Source organism: Rhea pennata, chromosome 3, assembly GCF_028389875.1.
Source record: "Rhea pennata isolate bPtePen1 chromosome 3, bPtePen1.pri, whole genome shotgun sequence".
Classification (NCBI taxonomy): Eukaryota; Metazoa; Chordata; class Aves; order Rheiformes; family Rheidae; genus Rhea; species Rhea pennata.
This window is the reverse complement of record NC_084665.1, coordinates 11,770,072-11,782,646: the sequence shown is the minus strand read 5'-3', so window position 1 is coordinate 11,782,646 and position 12,575 is coordinate 11,770,072. Positions and strand designations below refer to the sequence as shown.

The following is a 12,575-nucleotide window of genomic DNA, read 5'->3' as shown; positions in this document are numbered from 1 at the left end:
TCAGCTTAGCTTAACTGTAACAAAAAAATACCTTAAGCAAAATTTTGAGTTGAGCCTGTGAATCATTTTCTAGTTTAGTGCTGATATCTGTGTAGTACTTGAAGTTTTAACAGAGAGACGGACCAGCTGGTGGTCTGAGAAGATGTGCCTGATCAAGTCATGGGGTTGAGATTCTTTCATGGAGCAGCTGACAACAAGGTACAATCTGACAAACACTCACTCAATTTCATTTATCTCTGAAGTTAGCCTCCAGGGTCCCTGTCTAAATCACTGCAGTTATGGACATATGGCAGCATGCTGCAGAGGACTCTGCAGTCCATGCCATGATCTGTACAGGCAGATGATGGAAGTATCTGTATTCTGCCCCTTACAAGCAACAGGCTGAGCGAACTCTACAGACACCCCCAACAACCGTGTGTTTGACTTTTTGATTCCAGTAACTTTCAAAAAGTGTAACGTACGGGGGCCACAGAGAGAGAAATATTCATTTCAGAAGACAATGATTTCTGCAGGCACAAGGAGCAAACCAGAAATTGAATATAGGGACAGATCAAGGCACTCTCTTGCAGAATAACCTCATGAAGCCCAAGAACACAGAAATGGCTGCTACACCTCAATGTGTAGGCTGACAATTTTGCAACTGCAAGATCAGCCAGGCTGAAGTTTCAGATAGCTACGTGTGAGTCACAGAGAAGGATGTATGGCAGCTCTTCAGACCACATGAATCATCAGGAGTGGCAGGAAAGCAGAAACTCAAATGGAAGTTCCTGGAGGAAGCACCCTGCAGCATGATGTCAGCTGTAATGGCTGTGAGTTCCAGTTCCTCACCACAATTTTGTCTTTCCACATTACCAAGTGAATAAGCCTTCACTTCTTGGTAGGCTGAGGGGAAAAATAGGTTTTGTGGAAGACAGTAAATGATGGAGCACATGCCAAAGCCTGTGCCTGGCCAAATGAACAAAGGCAACTATACAGCTGCATAACTTAGAGATGATCAGAAGAATACTGCTGTCTTACATCTACACTGGATGCTCTCCCAAGAACCCAAAACACCTTGAGTTTGAGAGATTAGCTCCAGCAGGAGCAACTTCAGTCTCAGACTGCACCTAACATGGATATTGGCCACTTTCAAACTGGCATTGTTACAAAGAGACAAATGAGGTCTTTGTCTGAGCAAGGGATGGAGAGAATCACTTGGCCAGAACACATTAAGCATTACCTTGAGCTGAAGACATGGGTGTGCATAGATGGCATCTGCTCTGGGAATTCAGCTCTTCACCTCCTGGGTCACTACTAAAAGACATCTTGCTAAATCCTCTAGGTACCTGGTAGGATTAATATATCCTAAAGTAGAAAAATCTTCTGCTTCTTTTGGGTCTGGCATACCACACTTGTGGTTTCTGTTCCCTACTCTGCTCTTTAAATCACAATATTTGTCCTCCCAACTCAACATCTGGCCCACAACAACAACTCTCTTACAGAATGGCCTCACAAGAACTTCTAAAATTGCTTTCTGTAGAAAAATTAGATGCCAGAAATAGGAGAAATTCTCTGGGTGAGCCACTGGTCATTTCCTCTTTTGCTGTGTCATGCCACAACCTTAGCTACAGTAAAATAAGTTAACTTTCTTTAAAAATACATTAAAAATTATTAATCCATGAGAGAGTTCATACTTCTGTTGACAGCAGAAATGCACTTTCACACTATAAGAAACTAAAGGCTCTGTATGGTTTTCCAATATCCTATAAAACAGAATTTGAATCACCACTGCACTCTTGCAAACTGCAGGCTGTGAGAGGCAGCATGGTATTAACCATTTTTCTAGTAAAATCTGGTTTATAGAGATGTAAACAGTCCCTAAACAACCATTATCTTATAATTTTGTCTGTTACGTTCATGAACTTGCTTCTGCAATGGAATGCAGCCACCTTAAAAACAAACAAACAAAAACAAACAAACAAAAATGTTACCTTGCCACCTAAGGCAAAATTTAGGTGGCTAAAAAGGTATGGGTGGCTAAATTGCTTTCAAAGGTGGATTAGTTCTCATGCTGAAGATACTTTATATGTTGGATAAACAGGAAGGCAACGGGACCAGCCACTTCATGGCTTCTTTCACTAATTATTTCTACTGCACAATAAGCGCAGTACAGCACAAAAGTGGCTGTGAAAAACTTCATCCTTTACTCAAGGTGCAAATACAGTCCAGATCCAGGAATTCAGCACATACAGGCTGTGAAAAGAGCTCCAGAAGAATATATCAATTTGCAGACAAAACTTAAGAACGTCCTTAAAAAACCATCTGGGAGATAGCACTAATATTTTATAATACTTAATATTATATATATTTTTTTATTTTATAGAGTATGAAGGTAATCAGGCACATAGGCACTCTCCAGAGAAGCACATGCTACTGTTTATAATACTGTTCTCCTATTTATAATACTAACAAAACATAACCCAGAATCATGGAAGCTCTCACTAGCCCTTCACTTTAGACACAGACATAGTAAAGGTTGTAAATGCTTCCACAGATTTAACCTTTCTGATTGACATAATCCAGACCAACTATCTGCCTCAGGCTGATATTTTTAAAGTTTGGTTAAATAAATGAGGATAGGAGAAAACTCACATTTTTGTTTTCCCTAGACTAAAAAAATATACATAGTGCTTTTCCTGAGCAAGTTCAATGCATTTACTCTTTGGAGGAAAGGCTTGCAATTCTGTAGAAAGGATGAGTTCTTTTACTGTTCTTTTGAAGGCATTATCAAAGCTGAGCAAGACTTCAGCCTCTGAAAAACCTCCATTTGACAGAAGCTTGCTAAAAGATGGAGATTGAAAGTCCACTGGCATTGTGGATGAGACTGGAAAAACTAAATGAGATTTCCTCTCTGATTTTTGTGCTGGCAGCTCCTCTGATATTGGACACTGAATGATGATCTTCCATGCTGTGCCCATGCAGCATCAGAAGTCTGAATGGCAGGTATAGCTTATATGCATAACTATCTTACCAGGTAATTACCTGAAGAGGCCCCACTGAAATTTGGTATCAATTCTGTTCATTTTCAGAGTCATTGCAACTAATTCTTACCAGAGAAATGCTACCTTTTTATGTTAAAGAATCACAGACTTGCTTAGGCTGGAAGGGTCTTTGAAGGGTCTCTAGTCCAACTCCCTTCCCAAAGGCAGGTCAACACTGAATTCACATCAGGGTGGTCAGGGTTTGGCTCAGTTGGGTACTGAAAACCTCCAAGAATGGAGGTGCCACAGCTTGAGTAACCTGTCTTAGTGCTCAATTATCCGTATCTTCACATTTTTTTTCCCCATATACGAAACCTTTCTTGCCTTGTTTTACGATCACTGTCCCTCATTCTTTGGCTATGCACTTCAGTAAAAAGCCTTCCTTACTGAAGGTATTGGGTGGCAGCTGTTAGGTCCCTCTGAAACAGTCTCTTCTCCAACTGAACAAGCTTAGATCCTCCAGCCTCTGCTCACATGGCAAATGTTCCAGCCCCCTGACCATCCTAGGGGGTCTCCACTGGATTCACTTGTTTATTGACATCTTGCATGAGGGCCCCAAAACCTTATACGATATTCAAGCTGTCATCTAAGTGCCAAGTAAAGAGAGATCACTATACTGGCTATGGTCCTGTTAACAGTGCCCAGGATGCTGTTAGCTGTCATCACGGCCAAGCTGCACTACTGGTTCACGTTAAGCTGATTCTCCACCAGGACCCCCAGGGCCTTTTCAGTAAAGCTGCTTCCCAGACAGTCAATCCCCAGGCTGCACCAAAGCAGGGGTTAGTCTGTTCCAGATGCATGACTCTGCATTCGTACTTGTTGAATTGCATGATGATCTTGTTGACCTGTTCCCTCAGATTGTCTAGATCTCCCCTGAATGGTGCACTTGTCCTCAAGCAAATTGACTATCCCTCCAGTTTGGTGATGTTTGCACACTTGGTGAAGGTGCGTTCTGTTTCTTCCTCTGGGTTATTGACAGATATTAAGCAGGATACGTCCCAGTATAGACTCCCAAGTAACTCAACTTGTAACTAGCTTTCAGGCAAAGTGTGAACCATTAACCATTACTCTGAGCCTGATGATCCAGCCAGTTATTAACCCATAGAGTAGTCCATCCATCTAGACCGTAATGTCACAACTAGCACACAAGGTTTGTATTGCTGAAAAGGAGGTGGATGACATCTCCCATTCACAGATCTAGTCACTTCCTCATAAAAAAAAATCAGTCAGTCAAACATGATTTACTTTCGGTAAATCCATGCTTGCTATTTCTATCACCTTTTTATGTTCCCTAAAACAATTTTTGCTAGAAATGATCCACCTTCTGAAGACAGGTGCAACATTTGCCTTTCTTCAGTCATCAAGGACTTTTCTTGATATCCTGTCAGAGATGATAGAGAATGACATCACTACGATATCAGCCAGCTCTCTCAGCACCCTTGGATGCATTCCTTCTGGTCCCATATATTTTTATGGCTTAAGATTACTCAAGAGACCCCTAACTCAACCTCCTTCCACTACTGGAAGCTTCTATGCTCCTTGAATCTGATGTGGGTTCCAAACCCACAAAGGCTTGGGAGATCTTGCAGGTCTAGGGCGAAGAAGGCATCAGGTACCTCAGCCTTGCCTATGCCCACTGTCACTAATTCACCCAGCCCATTCAGCAATGGGCCCCATTTTCCTTGTTTATTCATTTACTACTAATGTAGCACTAAAAGCTCTTTTTGTTGTGCTTGAGGTCCCTTTTAAGCATCAGATATAGGTAAGTTTCAGTTTTCCTAGCACTAACCCTCATGCCTATACAATGTTTCCAAATTCGCGTTTCTATCTCTTGTATACTGCCTTTGTGCACTGGAAGTCAATCATGAGTTCCCTGGTTAGCTAAGCCAGTTCCCTGATATGTTTACTCTTTTTAATGAGTAGGGAGATGGTGTACGGTTTAGCTTAAAGGACCTTGTCCTTAAAGATCCGACATCCTTATTGAGCTCCTTTGCCCCACTGACTATCATTTGCTTTCTTCTTGTTTCTTAGGCCTTACAAGCCAAAACAAATCATAACATGCTCTCTTTGTGAGGGCCAAAACTTCCAAAAAATAAATTATCTGAATTTAGAGATTTCCAGGTGTTACCTGTGACTGTAGTTCTACTGGAAACTTTCTTTGATTTCCTGATTCCAATGCATCGAATTCAGCACACAGCAGGATAGATGGCGGGAAGAAGGGTGTGAATCTGAAGCCTGTGATTAGTAACTGGTGCAAGGCAATGAATTTCTGAGGCTCGAAACCAAAGAGCACGCTGGAACTGAGTAGGAGGAGGTCATGCCTGTGGTGCAGCTGAGGTGAAAGTACTGGTAATTGGTAGAGAAATCAGACTGGGTGTCAGACTCAATATCCTTCAGCTGTCACTACAGCTATGAAACCTGTAGAGAGCACAGGGGTTGCGCTTTCCACTAACACGTGCACAATGGAACAGGTTCAGGCTGGGGCTAATAAAGGCCTTTTTCACTTTGTTTTTACCCACAGCAATGTACAAAAATGAAGAAATTTCAGAAGAAATGAGTCTGTTAGTAGATCGTTAACACTGCAGAGTTGAGGCTGCAAACATTTGGAAAAGCTGTGGTCTATCAGCCTTAACCCCCCCCCGCCCCCTCTTTTCTCTTCTCCTATCAATATTCCTTACACTATTCTTCTAATTGCAGGTTTTAGCTTGCTTTTCTATAGAGGACTACTAGTGTTTATCTTGAGTTTACATCCAAAATGCCCCAGTTACACAACTACTGCAAAAGTGCATAAAGTAAATACTATATTTGAGAGAACAGAACACAAAGCAACCACAGAGTGCATTTACCACATATAGGGGAATTATTCCCATGAGAACAGTTAAATGACATTTTCCTCTTATGACTCTTATTAAAAAAAAAAAATCTAAATAATGTTTTCTTTAAATCTTCCTTCGGGGAGTGACACTGTAGTGCAGAAAGGAAAGAAGGGAAGAAGTGGAGCCATAAGCATGGAAAGGACCGAGTCTGGCTGCTGGAGGACTGAATCAATAGTAGACTGTTACCGTTTGGAGGACCAGACATCACAGGACAGGGTGTAAACATAATCAGCTTCTGAATTTTAGAGCCCCAAATGTCAGAAGGCTCTGACATCTTCTGGCTACCAAAGTAAGGGCGGGGGGGGGGGGGGGGGGGGGAATAGGGAAGAGGTTACTGTACTTGATATTATGCTGCTGGGCTCTATGTGGTTCCAATTTACATCTTTTCTGCTTTCAAAAAGGAGCTCAAAAGCTCTGGAAGAGTCTTTAGTGTATTCCCTGCAAGCTTCTTCCAGGCTACTGCCATTCTCAGTGTAGAACAGAAAAAAAAAAGAAAGAAAAAAGATTTAGGATCAGTTTTATACTATCCTTTTTGAAGACGAAAAGAATTAGGCTCTGTAAGGCACCCAAGGAAATGATTTATCAAAGAAATAAAACTGCTGTGTAGGTATTGTAGGAAAAAAGTTCCCTTTGGACAAATATATCTATAGTTTTGATGTACAATATCTCCTGCAAATGACACCCAATAAACAAAAAATAGTTAAAAATAATAATAAAAGAGAGTCACAACCTCCTTCTGGCTACTTCAATTAGATAATTAAATAGATTAATTACTGAATTGTGCTTTGGATAAGGACAATGTCAGGCTACGGACCTGGAAGAATATAAAACATCTGTCTGTGTTACGAACACATGAGAGGGAACTGATGGTCCACGATCCACCTTCCAAAGTCTGGGTCTCGCTATGCTCCACCTTCCAAGGAGGGGGATGTGGTCAGGCCTGCTGTTCGCTATTACATGGAAGTCTATATTACCAACTATGACCGAGTGAGTCAGACTTAAAATCACAGAAGCTATTCAAACAACAGTCCCATGCCATCAAAGCGGCGTGGCTTCCCCCAAAGCAACAGCATCTCTTCTGACAGAATGCTTTTCTGCTTCTTTATCACTCACGCTTTTCTGCTTCTTTATCATCCAGCTACCTCTTCTCCTGCCCTCCTCTCCTGTAAGTAGCATGCCACAGATTGCTAGAAGTAGGGAGAGCCTCCCTTCTCCCTTGCATTTGATCATCCCTAATTACACTCCCCAATCCATTAAACAAAATCCTTTGTTCTGAGATTTTGCTGTATCAGAATAGTTTCTCTCTTTCTGCCATGCACATACATATACAAATGTTCCTACACAATTAGGATGCAAAATACGTTGTTCCTGAGCAAGTTTCCAAAGCCAGCATTTCCAAAGCCAGTGCTTCATGCAGGCTCCCTAGAAAAGAGATTTATGGAGCTAATTTCTGCAAAGCCTGATGTTCCAGTCAGTCAATTGTGTGTAGTAACTATTGCTACATATTCCTGGCTTAGGAGCCTTCACTGTGCCATGCCCTCACTGCAGCCTCTGCACCATCAGTTGCCTCTCTCACCAGGGCACCTCCCTCTCCAGCCTTCCCCGCCAGGTAACAGAGCTGTAATTAAGCCTAAGACTTCCAGAACTGCTGCAGGTCTCAAGCGCTAGAGCCAGTATCATCAGCCGTGTCCCCTGAGCATCCTGGCATGATGATTCTTATCCTATGTAAGGTGTTTAAGGATGAGTTAATTTACTTAATAGGCAGCAAAGTATCTGTATGCGTGCATGTTTGTGTGTGGCTGGGTGCAAGGGAAAACTGCGGGAAGGTGGAGAAAGAACAGAAGAGGGAAAGGGAGGATGACTGGAATCACGACAAACCTGGCTCTGGCTCCCGCACAGGCTTCCTTGTGCACGCAGCTGCCATTTTTCCTGCGCTTCAGATCCCAGCTGTAAAACGGGGAGAACACCTCAGTGAGGCGCTGTGAATATAAACCCCCGGGAATACTGTGTGATGTTCCACCTGTGCAGCAACAAGCCATGCAAACAGACCGGGTGCGAAGGAACAGTACCTATTTCTGTAAAACAGGATGGAGCCAAGGCACGAACAGGGCGAGGCGGATGGGGTGGGGAAACAGACCAGACAGGAACGGGTAGATTCCTACTGGGAATGAGATTCCTGCTTTGTACAGGACTCCCGTCTGTTATTGTTTCCTTCTTTCCCAATCTGCATTTGAAGCAGGAGAGAGGGGAAATGGTCTGTGATTCTGAACGCAGCACCAGCACAGACTTACCAAACCTGCCTTTGATAAGCCTGCTGAACACGGCTGAAACATCACTTCCTCGGCTGGGAGCGGTATTTACCAGTCATTTCACCGCTTCCCTCCCATGGCACACGGCAGGGTAAAACCTCTTCTCCTCCAACCATATGGTACTCATAACAATTTGCTAATCTAGCAGGTGCATCTATTAGTATATTTCCTTCATGTTTTCCCCCTGCTTTTAGTCTAGGCTTTACTTCCTTTTTCCTCACACTCAGGAATATTTTTCTTTGAATTTCCTACTTAATAGAAAAGACTTGTCCAGAAAAGCAAACTAATCCATTCTTGGAGTTTGCTGCTTTCAAAACGTATTTGTTACAGCTTAACAATGTCTGAATGGCAAGGCTTTCTCCTTGAAATTTGCTACTCATACTGAAAGTGTATGTTTCAGGCATCATAGTGGCCATGACTGCAACATATAAAATTATGGGGAGATAGACGTAGTAAATAAAAAGATGTTAGATTAGAATTCCTGGGAGCAAATCCCAAGAAAGGCCTTTTCCATCATTGCACAACCTTTCTTGCTTTCCTCATCCTACAAAAGCCAGTGATCAGGAAACACCCAAACCAAGGGAGACACCTAAAGCCAGACAATCATTAACTTCACACTAGGTGTGCCTTCATTAGAGTGCTAGGTGCATGAGATCCCCATTTGAAAAAGAGACAAGATAGCAGTTTGATTGTAAAACCGGGGAGCCTAGCCACACTCATTGTCTAAAGCTTTTGGCAGGGACAGGACAGAGATGCTAAGGTGTCTAGTGACCACTTAGGCTCAACAGCCAAGCTCCCCATTCTCCTCACCTTCACACTGGGCTTTAAAGCCAGTCTTCTGCTACTCACACCAAGATCTTCCACTAATAGACATACCAGAATTCATAATTAGGACACTTTAATGTGGACAGTACGTTCCCAACTGGAACAGGTATTGCAGGCAGTCTAAATTTAAAATCTGAGCTCTTTTGTCAAAAGAATACCTTTGGTTTTGTGGTTCATTTTTGAGGTGCTACATGCCAACTATTCCACAGAACGTTGACATAAAGTGTTGGTTTCAAAGAGAAGAGCTTGAAAAAAAACAGTAAGTGAGCTGACTCAGATTTTAAGCGCTACAGATGCTGGCAGTGTAGAGGATAAGTTGCTAAGACTGGTGAGCAGGCATCAGTAAAGTAGGTATTAAGCCAACCTTTCAGTAAGGTAAACATTAGGAAAGGACAGCTTCTCCTGCCTGCATTTTTTTGGTCATACTCGTACAGCAGTGGTAAGTCATACTTTAAAAACCACTCAACACACACTTTAAGTTGATAAAACAGCTTTCCACTAGAGATTCACACATTGCAGAATCAACTCCACTATTGGTTAGGCTTTAAAAGGAAGCTACTACCTTGCAGAGTGCACGTGCTTGTTGTGTTTGATATGAACTAGAGGCTACTTAGTTCACAAAACCGCCAATACATTGCTCAAGCACCCACAGCTCTCTCTGGAGTTCAGGATGATAGAAACAGTGCAGGATCAGGTTCCCAAGATGATAAAACTTAACATATAAGGCAACACTGTACCACCTGTTTTATGAACACTAAGACCTCCATAAAGTTAGTTTAGTAAGTCATGTTGTAACTGCCTAATTGATTTCAATATAGAGGCAAATTAGGGTAAACAATTAAATCTTACCTTAATTCTGTTTGTAATTCCATTTTTGTTAGAGATTCCACTTTTTAGGAGATTATTCTGTTTCTGATGATGATGTAGATGTCCATTGCAGACAGCACTGGGATTAGCCATCTGTTTAAATTAGTCAGATTCTCCGTTCTTAAGGGTGTCTCAGATCTTTCTACTGTAAAAAAAAGACAGTGGGATGAGCAGATAAAGTTCTGAGTTAAGGCCTGAAAGGTATCCAACTGGTCTGTCAGGATTTTCCAGGATGAGATGAGGAACTATCTTTTGCAATATCTTAGAAACTTAAAACTGTTTCTTTCATACACCTTCAGCTCCAGCAAGCTAAAATACTAAATACGTAGCAGGAGGGTATGCTTAAAACCTCTGAAAAATACTGCTCATTGCTGACTGACTGACACTGCTTTTATGAGTCAACAGGACTCCTGCAGCTATCAAGAAGTGGGTGGATTCAGAGGCGGAGACACTTAAAGATATATTACCTCCCAAATATCACCCAGTGAGAAAAACCGCATTTTTCTCCTGATTTCACTCATTGTAGAGCTATGTTACTCTATTGACAGTGCAAGAATAAAATGTTTTGAAAATTTGAACAGAGTAATCTTTAAATCTATGTGATTCATCTTGCTAAGAATATATAGGCTTAAGAAAAGGTATTTTGCTGGGTAGAATAGAATATATTTTTTTCTTTTTTAAATCTCTTCTTATTTAGGTAGCATGACAGACACAACATTAATCATGCAAGTAAATGGAAAAGCTTTTAGAATTGAAATGAATTCTTCATCTAAAACTAGAAACAATTTGTTTGGTCCCATCCTACAGATTCATGCACAAGTGTTTACTAGAGTGAACTGTCCTTTTAAACTCAGTTTGACTAGTAAAAAGATAAGAGTGTGCTATTATAATTAATGGGAAATGAACTTTTATAAAGCTGGTTAGGGCTATAAGTTCTCAATCAAATAAGAAACTACTAAGCAGGACTACATATGTGCTTGCTTGTAAGACGCGTTCATTGACTGTGGAAATACTCACATATATTGTCTTTGCTGGAACAAGTTCTTGTGTTTTAGACTTTAGTGGCAAGCTATAAAAGTGTATGTTGTTTTCTCTCTGGCAACATGTGACTGAATCCCTTCCTCCTCAAATAATTAAAATTTGTGTGGGGATAGATTAAAAGAAAGCTGCGTTATAATAGAAATAGAAAGCTGCAACATAAAATATCTATACATCTTAGAAAAGAGTAAGGATGAAAAGCTGGGTAAATAAAAAATTTTGGAGTATTTTAATTAGAAAAAATAACTGTCATCTTGACAATGAAATGTAGTGATATACAAAAAATGTAGCTTACTGCTGCGCTATGAGGAATACAAGAAATTAAATATTAAATGAACCTCTATGAAAACATAAATGGAAACACATTTTATCAGTTTTGAAAGCTTATCTTAGCCATGTAACAAATTGCTAAAGTGGATTCCCTCCTCTGAAGTGAGTTGCAAAGTGAGGTATCTCCAAGTCTGTTGGAAAACTTCTGTTCCCTACTTAAAGGGGACCTAACTGTGTTTGAAGAATATACAGGTATTTCTTCTATTCCTTGCATCACTTCATTTCATACTCCTATGGTCTGCAGGGACTTCCACTAGGAGTCAAGTTTTGTAAAAAAGAAAAAAAAAATCTCAGGTCTTTGATAAACTATATCAGCACAACTGAAAAACAACAAAAAAGCGCCCATTTCTAGCTAAGTTTGATTTTGATATCTTTGGAAAGCCCTTTACTTACATCTTTGTATTAGTAAGGTAGCAATAGTTTTGGTCAAGAAAATGTCTCCATAGCTCACTAAAAATGACATAGAAACAGTAAAATTCCAATTATTTTGCTTCATAATTACACTAGCTTCAGAATCAGAACTCACCTTCCCTAAATTTTGTCTCTCAGGCAAGATTTTTTTTTCTCTCTCTCTTTTAAATAAATCACAGACTTTTGTAGATTTCATTAAGGCATATTTAAGAATAATTCAGATATAGATTAATTGTGAATATGTATTGATAAGATCAACTATTGGTCACAAAAATGAGCTAGGAGTTCATATTTGCAAAGAAAAGACAGAAGTAAGGACAACTTAGAAGCAGGTAGAACGAGTTTTCAGTAATACTTTCCTGCACATACATCACCTTGCACATCCTATGCCCTGAGAAATGGAGCAAAGTGATGTAGGAGAGATCTCCCTCTTCCTGCACCAGGCAGCCTGCTCTCCAGAAGAAGTATTTTCAGCATTCTTCACTTTGGAATTATTTCCTAGATTTTCAGAGCAAATCAAATGCCTGCAAAACACATCTTGTGCTCTGCCAGTTACTGATCATCTTGGCCCTGTTGTGATAAAGTTCAGAAAACTTACCAGAGTAACTTTCTTCCTCTTAGCAGCTTCCAGGGACTTGCTAACACCTCTGCCAGGTACACTTGCTAACAGACTGAGCACCTTCCAAAGCACAAAGTGGTAAGCCAGGCGTGACTTATTCTTTTTTTCATTCAGGCTGATAGGGGAGGAGAGTCTCTGATTAGATAAGAGTTCAGGTGATACAAATGCTCTCTCTAGTCCTGGGCTGTAAGTCATATTCGTTATTCATTTGAAGCCTCCTAAAATATCAGTGACTTTTAAGGAATAAAAGTGTGAAGTGAATGTACTGTAGTAATTTCAG

The 12,575-nt window shown here is 40.8% G+C and overlaps 1 protein-coding gene across 1 annotated transcript in view; it reads right to left on the bottom strand.

The window, feature by feature from the left end:
• Positions 1–9,990, bottom strand: part of SPTLC3 (serine palmitoyltransferase long chain base subunit 3) — an 87,728-nt gene extending 77,738 nt beyond the window's left edge. The window contains exon 1 of the mRNA XM_062573505.1: positions 9,880–9,990. Within this exon, the coding sequence (XP_062429489.1) occupies positions 9,880–9,990 (111 nt within the window). The remainder of the gene's footprint in view (positions 1–9,879) is intronic.
• Positions 9,991–12,575: the final 2,585 nt, after the last annotated feature.